This window comes from Heterodontus francisci, chromosome 8, assembly GCF_036365525.1.
Source record: "Heterodontus francisci isolate sHetFra1 chromosome 8, sHetFra1.hap1, whole genome shotgun sequence".
NCBI lineage: Eukaryota > Metazoa > Chordata > Chondrichthyes > Heterodontiformes > Heterodontidae > Heterodontus > Heterodontus francisci.
The window spans coordinates 24001160-24013436 of record NC_090378.1 but is presented as its reverse complement, the minus strand read 5'-3'; the positions used below and the strand labels follow the sequence as shown (position 1 = coordinate 24013436).

Here is a 12277-nt window from a genome sequence, read left to right as displayed (position 1 = left end):
TAGAATGTGGGAGACCAGCCAGAAGTGCATTGCGATAGTCAATTTTAGAGGTACGAAAGAGTTTCAGCAGCAGATGAGCTGAGACAGAGGCAAGCAAAGTCCAGTGATGTTAGAGGTGGAAACAGGCCTAATAACTACCCTAATAACAGACTCTATAACAGACTTAATCTCTCTTCTGGACAACTCTCTCTCTTTTCTGCCATTTGCAACAATGGGGAATCACCATTTCCCACAATTAGCAATGTAATAAGATTAGATGATGCAGATTAACAAAATTCTACCATAACCAAACAGAAATCTGCCCAGCAGGATTCTGAATACTGCAGACTGGGGAAGAGATTCCACTAAACAAAAACACAGGAGCAGACATGTGAGGTTCAGTCTGAAATGATCAATGCTTCACCTACAATCCTAGGAAAACCTTGCATTTTAATCTTTCACCTTCAGTAATGCAGCCAATCGAGGACATTTAGCACAGTTATCAGCTGATTTATTTATGGAGCATGGTTTCCATTGGTTCTGGGATAGAAACAAGGCCTGGATTGAAGTATTTCATCTCCCCAGAAAGTGTCTCGGTGCACAGTACCAATAATTCATTTTTCTTAAGGCTTTAGCTATGACTGATGGGCTTGAATTTGGCTATTCATGTAGTTGAGGTCTAGGACTATTGAGATCATTTGCACAGATTTGACAACCATATTTTTACTCCAAGGCCATCCACCAATGTACCTGTTACCAGAACTACTCCCCAAAACACTCTGCTAGTAAGTGTTTACAATGGCAAATGTTACACCCTTATTCAAGAAAGGCTGTAAAGACAGTCCTAGTAACAACAGGCCAGTCGGTTTAACATCAGTGGTGGGTAAGGTTTTAGAAACAATAATCAGAGACAAAATCAGCAGGCAGTTGGAGAGGTTTCAATTAATTAAGGAGAGCCAGTACAGATTTGTGAAAGGCAGACTGTGCTTGACTAACGTAACTGAATTTTTTGAAGTAGTAACAGAGAAGGTTGATGAAGGCAATGCAATGGATTTTTAAAAAGGGTTTACGAAGTACCACGTAAAAGACTGGTTAACTGAATTGAGGCTCATGGAATAGGAGGGTCAGTGTCAGCTTGAATAAAAAATTGGCTTAAGGACAGAAACAGCAAGTTGTGGTAAATGGTTATTTTACAGACTGCAGGATGGTAGATAGTGGTGTGCTGAAGGGTCAGTACTGGGACCACTGCTTTTTTTGATATATATAAATGACTTGGATAATGGAATAGAGTACAATTTCAAAATTTACTGATGATACCAAACTTGAAGGAGTGGCACAGTGAGGACAATACAAATTGACTGCAACAGGACTGTAGCCAGGCTAGCAGAATGGGCAAGTGGCAAATGAAATTTAATACAGAGAAGTGTGAGGTGATGTATTTTGGCAGAAGGGATAAGGAAAGGCAATATATATTTAATGGCGCAGTTCTAAAGTGTGTGCCGGGACAGAGGGACCTGGGGAGTTCATGTGTATAGATCTTTGAAGGTGGCAGGACATATTGAGAGTGGTAAGCAATGCATTTGGAATCTTGGGCTTCATAAATCACAGAATTGTTACAATGCAGAAGGAGGCCATTCGACCCATCGTGTCTGCACCGGCTCTCCGAAAGAGCAATTCACCAAATGCCATTCTCCCGCCTTTCCCCCCAAATCCTGCACATTCTTCCTTTTCATAACAGTCTAATTTCCTTTTGAATGCTTCAATTGAACCTGCCTCCATCACACTGTCAGGCAGCACATTCCAGACCTTAACCACTTACTGCGTGGAAATGTTTTTCCTCATGTTGCTTCTACTTCTCTTACCCATTACTTTAAATCTGTGCCCTCTTGTTCTTGATCTTTTCACGAGTGGGAGCAGTTTCTCCCTATCTATTCTGTCCAGACCCCACATGAGTTTAAATACCTGCATCAGCTCACACCTCAGCCTTCTCTTTTCCAAGGAAAACAGTCCTAACTTCTCCAATCTATCTTCATAAGTGAAGTTCCTCAACCCTGGAACCATTCTCAAGATTCTTTTCTGTACTCTCTCCAACGCCCTCACATCTTTCCTAAAGTGCGGCACCAAGAACCGAACGCAATACTCCAGCTGAGGCTGAACTAGTGTCTTATACAAGTTCAACATAACTTCCTTGCTCTTGTACTCTATGCTTTATTAACCACTCTCTCAACCTGTGCTGCCGCCTTCGATTAATTATGCACATATACACCCAGGTCCTTCTGCTCCTGCACCGCCTTTAGAATTGTACCTTTATGTTATATTGTCTCTCCATGTTCTTCCTACCAAAATGAATCACTTCACATTTCTCTGCATTGAACTTCATCTGCCACCTATCAGCCCATTCCACCAACTTGTTTATGTCCTTTTGCAGTTCGACATTATCCTACTCACTGTTCACAATGCTTCCAAGTTTCGTATTATCCCCAAACTTTGAAATTGTGCCACGTACATCAAGGTCTAGGTCATTAATATACATCAGGAAAAGCAAGGGTCCCAACACTGATCCCTGGGGAACTCCACTACAAACCTTCCTCCAGCCCAAAAAACATCCATTAACCACTACACTTTGTTTCCTGTCACTCAGCCAATTCCGTATACACGTTGCTATCTCTAAATAGAGGTACTGAGCACAAAAGCAGGGAAGTTATGCTGAACCTTTATAAAGCTCTGGTTAGGCCACAACTAGAGGTTAGGCCACAACTAGAGTATTGCGTCCAGCTCTGCTCACACTTTAGGAAAGATGGCAGGGTCCTTGAGAGGGTGCAAAGGAGGTTTACCAGAATGGTTCCAGGTTGAGGGATTTTAGTTGCAAGGTTAGGTTGGAGAAGCTAGGGTTGTTCTCTTTGGAGCGAAGGAAATTGCGGGGAGCTTTGATAGAGGTGAACAAGATTATGACAGGTTTAGGATAAGGTAGAAAAGAAAAACTATTCCATTAGCTGATGGTATAAGGACTAGGGGGCACAGATTTAAGGTTTAGGACAAGAGATGCAGGGGGATTCTGAGGAAGAACTTTTTTCGCAGCGAGCATTAATGACCTGTAACTCGCTGCCTATGAGGGTCATGGAAGTAGAGACAATCAATGATTTCAAAAGTAAGTTGAAGGGACACTTGAAGGTAATAAACTTTCAAAGCTACAGAGATACAGCAGGGGAAATGGACTGACTGGATTGCTCTACAGAGAGCTGGCATGGACTCGATGGTCTTCTTCTGTGCCAAAAAGACACTAAATATACAAGCAAGTCGATTGGCCTTACAATGCTCCATGCACATTACACAGTTGGATAAGCTGATATGCCATTCCACATGCAGCTGAGCTGTCTTGAACATATTTATCCAAATTAGCTAAAATGTGGATTTCACACTTACAAGTATGCAAACAGTGCTCAGCAAGAACTAGTGTTTTAATCAGATGAAACAATGTTGACTTCAAACTAAACTGCTGCGTAACAGGCTTTTGGTTTGTAGGCAAACACTGTCACCCAAGTTCAAAAGTGCAGAGTTCTGGCATAACAGTAAGACTACAAAAATCTCAGTTATAATTATTTGCATTTTCTGCTCAGAAAATAGAGTTGAATCTTGGTAACAATGCTGTTACTAATGCATTCAACATAAACACATCTGATTTCAGTTGAATCATTGGTGATTTAAAAAAAAATATGCCCTCATTTCTCCAGTCAAACATTTGATCATTTTTTTTAAACCTTGCCTTCTAGAACCAAACAATTTGGCAGTTTTTCTTAAAAACCTACCCAAACTTTCTGTTTTCATCGCAAACGAACGCTGCATTTGCTCACACCGTGTCTTTCTACAGGACGATTTCCACGGTCTTTGGTATATTCAACAACTTTCAGCTTAAAAGCAGCTGAAAAAGAAACAGTCTGTGAAAAACATGTAATCTGCTCTTCAGCTGTGCTCATTTGCACACTGGGAACCTTAAACTGGCTTCAATGGTTAAATGCTTAAAGATGTACTAAAAATAAGGGAGCTGCAGTCATTAGTTTTTTTTTTAAACTACAAAAGACTTTTCTATATTTACTGACTGACGCAGAGAGGGGATGTCAATAAAAGATGAATAGATCCCATTATGTAGCCAGGATAAGAGCCTGACAGTTCTAGAGCAATGAACCTGAATTCAAGTACATAATCAAAATCTTGGCCAATATTCAACATGTAGACGTTGCCTTCTCTGAGGCAAACTATTAAATGCAGCAGTGAAGGGAGAAAATGGCTGACAACTCATTCATGTCTCCTGTTACTAAGCAACATTGCTGGCATCTGTCCATCTGCATAGCCCATATCATGTGCAGGTTAAGTTTCTTTTTTACTTACATATCTCTTTTTTTTTACACAATCACCCAAAGAAGTGATGAAATCCCAGGGCATCTTCTTGTTGAGTCAAGCCAATATTTTTAAAAAAGGATTCAAATAGTGTCTACCCACCAATGAAATAAACAGAAGTGTTTTTTCACAAAGCACCAGACCCTTGACTTTACACGTAGTCCAGTAGAGGGGATGATACCTGGTGGGTTCCAAAATCAAGCAAGTTTATTGCAGCCTAAGGACAGGAAATGCGCCACATTGATGATCAGTATGCAGGAAGAAATGGACCAGTCTATTAGGGAGATATTTGATTTGAATGTCTTACCTGATACAAAATTAATTCATCTGCTAATTAGTCAGATTAAACACATAACTGTGTAATTATCCCACTCAGCCCAACAGTCTATGTTAAAGATAACTGCAGATGTACACACAAACATTCCTGCAGTTTATTAGTTAAGTCATATGCATAAGCTAAGAAATTTAATCTAGTGAATTCTGGGTGGATTTTATATCAAAACGCTATATATTCGTGGGATTAAGCTGTGTAAACATTTCATACTAACTTCTCCTGCACCTGGCCAATTTGATATATTAGCATCTACACCAATCTTTAGAATATATAAATATAATTCTCATGAATACTAATGAGCCACAGAAAGTTTCTCCAAAAGACAAGTTCATACTATTATCTGTCTGAGTAAACTTGACATTTTTATGAGCCCTCCTATTGCAACACAATGTACCTAGCACATGTAAAGAACTGTCCATTAGTACTTTTAATGAACACGAGGCTACTGAGCACCGATACATTTGTTGGTATATAGCAGAGAATATTGAACGAGATCAGTTCGATGTTTGAGCCACAGTGGTCACAGTTTTAAAAACATTAATATCAAATCGGATTTAGTGACTTTTACTTTAATATTCTCAATTTCAGTAGCACTAGAATCCAGTATGAAGCATTTACGTGCAAGGTATATTAAGTCGAACTAGCCAACACTTTCTGGTGGAAAGGCTCAGTTTTCCTTCACCATTCATATTCGTACAAGGGCTTTAAATCTGTTTTCATAAGCAACAAATTCTTGCTACTGTCATTACTAAACGCTTTCGATGAAGTTCACCACAATCATAAAAAGGGCCTTTTTGGATCGTCCATTCAGCTCGTGACGAGATGTTACTGTCACTTCAGTTGTCCAATTCCTAAACCGAATGACAGTGGAAAAATGTGGAAAGCGTATAACTGCTTTCAGTATCAATTTCTAGCACACTACTTATTCACAGGCTGGTGTGAAAACTGCCGTACTAAATAATTTCCCTCCCCATTTCCAAACTGGATTTACGCGGCTTTTTCCCAATCTGAGACACCAAAAAAGAACACCTCCTGTGAAACACGAGCCCGGCGCTAACTTCCCTCCGACTCTTGTCATCACTGTGTCCGCAGGCGGCAGGACCACCCACCCGGGCAGCCAAAAGAAAAGCTTCAACCTCCGCCCTTCCCTTGCCCTCACCTTGGATAACGTGCTCCGGTGAGATGGTCTTCTTCTCCGACTTGTTGCAGATCTCGTTGGCCTCGGAGGAGATGAGGTGAATGAACTCGGTGCAGCAGCTCACCACCAGCTCCCGGGCTTCGTTGGCCACTCGTACGTTGGGCAGCGTCTCTTTGATCATTTTATTGATGGCCGCTCGGGGGATTGTCAGATCGTCGTCATTGCCGGACGCCGAAGCCATGACTCGGTATTAGAAAAAATAAAATGCCTTCTTTGAATTAAAAAGCTCGCCCTCCCGCCCACAGTTTTTGGTTTAAACGCCTTCTTCCTCCTCCCCCGGACCTTGCTCTCTCCTCCAGTCCCACGAACACCGCCCCAGGCAGCTCTCGTTAAATCTCCGAGTAACAGCGGGCGGCTAGCTCCGGTCACCGAGTCCAGCTCCTTCCGTCCTCCGCATTCACTCCTCCACTCGCGGCTGCGGCGCCATCTTGCATCAGTCACCGGAAACCAGCCGCAAAGCATAATAGGACCGCACTTCCGGTGTCACCGCCCCTTTCTGCCCCCGTCCCGCCCCCGTCCCGCCCCCGTCCCTGCCGCTCCTCAGAGCTACCCCCTAGCGGCATCAGCGCGAAGTGTTCCTCCCAAACTTCACAAGCTCGGCGGTGATGAAGGCTGCTTGTGCTATTTTCGGTCTCAGCATGGTTCAGTGGGTACTTCAGGGTCAGAAAAAACAAAGACTTGTATTTATATAGCACCTTTCACGACCACTGGATGTCTCAAAGCACTTTACAGCCAATGAAGGACTTTTTGAAGTGTTTTCACTGTTATAATGTAGGAAACACAGCAGCCCGTATGCACACAGCAAGCTCTCACGAACAGCACTGTGATAATGAGCAGCTAATATGTCTGTGATGTTGATGGAGAGATAAATATTGGCCAGGGCACCAGGGGTAACTCCCCTACTCTTCTTCAGAATAGCACCATGGGATCTTATACATCCACCCAAGCAAGTAGATGGGGCCTCAGTTTAACATCTTATCTGAAAGACAGCACCTCCAACATTGCAGCACCCCCTCAGCACTGGACTGGAATATAAACTTTCTTTTTTTGCACTCAAGCCTTAGCATACAACTTGAACGTAGAACCCGAGAGGTGAGAGTGCTACCAACTAAGTCACAACTGCCACACAGAAAGTTCCAACCCCATTCCAGAGACTTAAGTACTAACTAGGCTGCAGCTTCAGTGCAGTACTGATGGATTGCTGCACTGTCAGACATGCTGTCTGTCAGATGAAATGTTTAACTGAGGTGATGTCTGTCCTCTCAGGTGGATATAAAAGATCCCATGGCACTTTTCAAAGAAGGGTAGAGGAATTCTCCCTGGTCTCCTGGCTAATGTTTATCACGAGAACAGATTATCTGGTCAATATCACCTTGCTGTGCTAAGTTTATGAAATGCAATCTGTGATCTTCTAATACTGAAACTCATTCATTTTCCAAAAGTGGTTCTATGATGTTTTGTTGAATGGCAGAAAAGGCGGTTAGGTTTATATCAATCAATTAGGATAAATCATTTAAAGTATTCCCATTCTCAAACTATGTGCACAGTTCAAAGTTGGGCATCGTAGCACAGGACATGAAGGTTAAAAATGTTAGATAAACAAACTTCTTGATGTTTCAAAATCTCTGCAATTCATATGCACTGGCTCTGAAATGGGATAGATACTGCCATCATGGACCCCTTCTCCATAAAGTGCAAAATTACAGTTTATTATTTCCAAATGTAAAACATCCACTAGATGTTAGCATACCATAAAATAACTAATTCTGGAATTAATCAGTAAATATTATTCAGTTAAACTGGAACCATATGTACAGGAGACTAATGTTGCATGTGGATTGTAACAGTATATTAATTTAGCAAAGAATGATTCCCAAAGCAGCACTTACATATAAAAACATAAGATATAGAAGTAGGAGTAGGCCATTCAGCCCCTCGAGGCTGCTCTGCCATTCAATAAGATCATGGCTAATCTGATTGTGGCCTTAACTCCACCTTCCTGCCTAGTCCCCATGACCCTTGACTCCCTTATAAATCGAAAATCTGTCTGACTACATAAAATGTGTTATAAAAACATGAAATGCTGGAAATACTCAGCAGGTCTGGCAGCATCTGTGAAGAGAGAAACAGAGTTCACATTTCAGGTCAGTGACCCTTCATCAGAACTGGCAAATGTTAGAAATATAATAGGTTTTAAGTAAATAAAGCGGGGACGAGGCAAGAGATAACAAAAGGGAAAGTGTTGATAGGACAGAAGGTCATGAGAATAACTGACCAGAAACAGATGGAGCAAAGGGAAAGGTTAAGTTAATAAAAGCAAAATACTGCAGATGCTGGAAATCTGAAATAAAATCAGACTGGAACAAGGAATGTTCGACATATCCCACAAAAAGACAGGCATAACAAGGACCCATGCAGGTACCCATAGCAACACCTTTCACTTGAAGGAAGTGAGTGGAGTTGAAGGAGAAGTTGTTCAATGTGAGAACAAGTTCAACCAGGCGGAGCAGGGTGGTGGTGGATGGGGACTGGTTAGGCCTCTGTTCAAGATAGAAGTGGAGAGCCCTCAAACCATCCTGGTGGGGGATGGAGGTGTAGAGAGATTGGACATCAAAGGCCCTAAACACTCTTTTCAGGTGAAGCAGCAATTTACTTGCACTTCTTTCAATTTAGTATACTGTATTCGCTGCTCACAATGTGGTCTCCTCGACACTGGGGAGGCCAAACGCAGATTGGGTGACCACTTTGCGGAACACCTCCACTCAGTCCGAAAGCATGACCCCGAGCTTCCGGTTGCTTGCCATTTCAACACCACCCCCCCCCCCCCCCCCCAACCCCCCTGCTCTCATGCCCACAGATCTGTCCTAGGCTTGCTGCACTGTTCCAGTCAACATCAATGCAAGCTCGAGGAACAGTATTTCATTTACCAATTGGGCATGCTACAGCCTGCCAGACTGAATGTTGCGTTCAATAATTTCAGAGCATGACGGGCCCCCCTTTTTATTTTTATTTTTAGTTATTTTTTCTTTTTTATTTGTTTATTTTATTTTAGTTTGTTTCATCATTCATTTTTTTACCATGTGCCTACCCATTTTTGTTTTCCTTTTTGTACTTTGGGCCAGGGCTGTTCAATTTTCTGTCAATTAACACCCTCTCTGCACTAATGCTTTGTCTTTCAGCACACCATTAACATACCACCCTGATCAAGGGTCACTGACCTGAAACATTAACTCTGCTTCTCTCTCCACAAATGCTGCCAGACCTGCTGAGTATTTTCAGCATTTCTTGTTTTTATTTTAGATTTCCAGCATCTGCAGTATTTTGCTTTTATTAACATACTGTTTGTCTTTGCTCCTTGTTGACCTTCTGGTCAGTTATTCTCTATGTCCCTCTGTCCTCCTATCAACACTTTCCCTTTTGTTATCTCTTGCCCTACACCCACTTTATTTGCTTAAAACCTGTTATATTTCTAACATTTGCCAGTTCTGATGAAGGGTCATTGACCTGAAATGTGAACTCTGTTTCTCTTTCCACAAATGCTGCCAGACCTGCTGAGTATTTCCAGTATTTCTTGTTGTTATTTCAGATTTCAAACATCTGCAGTATTTTACTTTTATTTTAGTGTTTAATTCACTGCCACTTCTCTTCCAGGAATGCCTACCTTGAAGAAGTTCTGCTCTTCTTTCCGATAGGATTTTCGTTTGTTTCTTTTACCTTGTTCAACTTCTTAGCTTTCTATTTCCCTCCTGGTGTTTGATAAAGTGTCCACCAAAACTCATTTTCACAGCCACATCTCCTTCCTCAGTGACTGTCTCCGGCTCTGACTTATTCCATGTGGATTCCAACTGAAGTTTCATCCTTCATGTTTTGAATCCACCCAGGATTATTGGTATCTCCGAGAAATACAACGTTCCTGGACTGCTGTTCTCGCCGCATCCTGAGATCCACACTCAGTGCCAGGCGCCGCCACATGTACACACTGGACCTCTCTCTCCAGAAGCACCACCTCACCTTACTTCAAAGCTGTTCTACTCTGCAGTTTCATTTCATCCTTCGTCTTATCCGCGCATTAACAAAAAACTTTTTTTCTTCCTTTCAGGCGTCAAGGAACGCAAGCTCCAGCAGCTGATGGGGACTAATGCCCCTCCAGATCCTTCTTCCCCTTCACTTCCCTCTTACCCCACCACTTCTGATCTGACCCCTTGCCGTGTAGTCACTATACCCTCTGTCCTTCCCCTCTCTGACGCTGAACGTTCTGTACTCAGCAAAGGACTCAGTTTTATCCCCTTACGCACCCACCTCAATGAATTTTGCGCTCGGTATGATGTTGAGCTCTTCTTCTGTTGCCTTCGCCTCCGGGCTCATTTATTTGACCAGGAGTCCTCCCCCTGACCAACAGACACATTCGCCCGCCTCCAGCATTCTCCCTTCACCTGGACCCCTTCCTCTGGACTCTTCCCCGCTCTTGATCGTTTAATTGAAACCTGTCAGCGAAACATCGGCCGTCTCAATTTCTCTGTTCCCCTCAATCACTGTAACCTGCGCCCCTCTGAACTTGCTGCATTCCGTTCTCTCAGGTCTAACCCCGACATTGTCATCAAACCTGCAGACAAGGATGGTGCTGTTGTTGTCTGACGTACCGACCTCTACCTTGCAGCGGTTCAGCGCCAACTCTCAGACACTTCCCCCTGGACCAATACCCCACCACCGAACATCAAGCTACTGTCCACAGGACTGTCACTGACCTCATCTTCTCACTCTACAGCTTCCAACCTCATTGTTCAGCAACCCCAGACAGCCCGCTTCTACATCCTTCCCAAATTCCATAAACAGGTGTCTTGGCAGACCCATTGTTTCAGCCTGTTCCTGCCCCACTGAACGTATTTCTTCCTATCTTGACTCTATCTTTTCTCCCCTGGTCCAGTCTCTTCCCACCTACATCCGTGACTCTTCTGACTCTCTACGTCATTTTGACAATTTCCAGTTTCCTGGCCCCAACTGCCTCCTCTTCACTATGGACTTCCAATCTCTCTACACCTCCATCCCCCACCAGGATGGTATGAGGGCTCTCCGCTTCTTCCTTGAACAGAGGCCCAACCAGTCCCCATCCACCACCACCCTCCTCCGCCTGGCTGAACTTGATCTCACATTGAACAACTTCTCCTTCAACTCCACTCACTTCCTTCAAGTAAAAGGTGTTGCTATGGGTACCCGCATGGGTCCTAGTTATGCCTGTCTTTTTGTGGGATATGTCAAACATTCCTTGTTCCAGTCCTACTCAGGCCCCCTCCCCCAACTCTTTTTCCGGTACATTGATGGTATTGGTGCCGTTTCCTGCTCCCACCCCGAACTGGAAAACTTTATCAACTTTGCTTCCACTTTCCACCCTTCTCTCCCCTTTACATGGTCCATCTCTGACACTTCCCTTCCCTTCCTTGACTTCTCTGTCTCCAGCTCTGGGGATAGGCTGTCTACTAATATACATTATAAGCCCACTGACTCCCACAGATACCTCGACTACACTTCTTCACACCCTGCCTCCTGTAAGGACTCCATTCCATTCTCCCAATTTCTCCGTCTCAGATGCATCTGTTCTGATGATGCTACGTTCCACAACAGTGTTTCTGATATGGCTTCCTTTTTCCTCAACCAAGGATTCCTCCCCCCCCACTCCCCCACTGTGGTTGACAGGGCCCTCAACAGTGTCCGGCCCATTTCCCACACCTCCACTCTCATCCCTTCCCCTCCCTCCCAGAACCGCAACAGGGTTCCCCTAGTCCTCACTTTCCAACCCACCAGCCTCCACATCCAAAGATCATCCTCCGCCATTTCCGCCACCTCCAGCGTGATGCCACTACCAAACGCATCTTCCCCTCCCTTCCACTCCCCTGTCAACCTTCCGAAGGGATTGTTCCCTCCATGACACCCTGGTCCACTCCTCCATTACTCCCACCACCTCGTCCCCTTCCCACGCCACCTTCCCATGCAATTGCAGGAGGTATAATACCTGCCCATTTACCTCTTCTCTCTTCACTATCCAAGGCCCCAAACACTCCTTTCAGGTGAAGCAGCGATTTACTTGTACTTCTCTCAATTTAGTATGCTGTATTCGTTGCTCACAATGTGGTCTCCTCTACATTGGGGAGACCAAACGCAGACTGGGTAACCGCTTAGCGGAACACCTCCATTCAGTCTGAAAGCATGACCCCGAGCTTCCAGTTGCTGGCCATTTCAATACTCCCCCCTGCCCTCAGGCCCACATATCTGTCCTGGGCTTGCTGCAGTGTTCCAGTGAACATCAACGCAAGCTCAAGGAGCAGCATCTCATTTACCGATTAGGCACACTACAACCTGCCGGACTGAACATTGTG

The 12277-nt window shown here is 43.9% G+C and overlaps 1 protein-coding gene across 1 annotated transcript in view; it reads right to left on the bottom strand.

The window, feature by feature from the left end:
• LOC137372487 (protein Dr1) overlaps positions 1-6349 on the bottom strand; it is a 54800-nt gene extending 48451 nt beyond the window's left edge. Inside the window, exon 1 of the mRNA XM_068036357.1 lies at positions 5868-6349. Within this exon, the coding sequence (XP_067892458.1) occupies positions 5868-6087 (220 nt within the window). The 5' untranslated portion in view covers positions 6088-6349. The remainder of the gene's footprint in view (positions 1-5867) is intronic.
• Positions 6350-12277: the final 5928 nt, after the last annotated feature.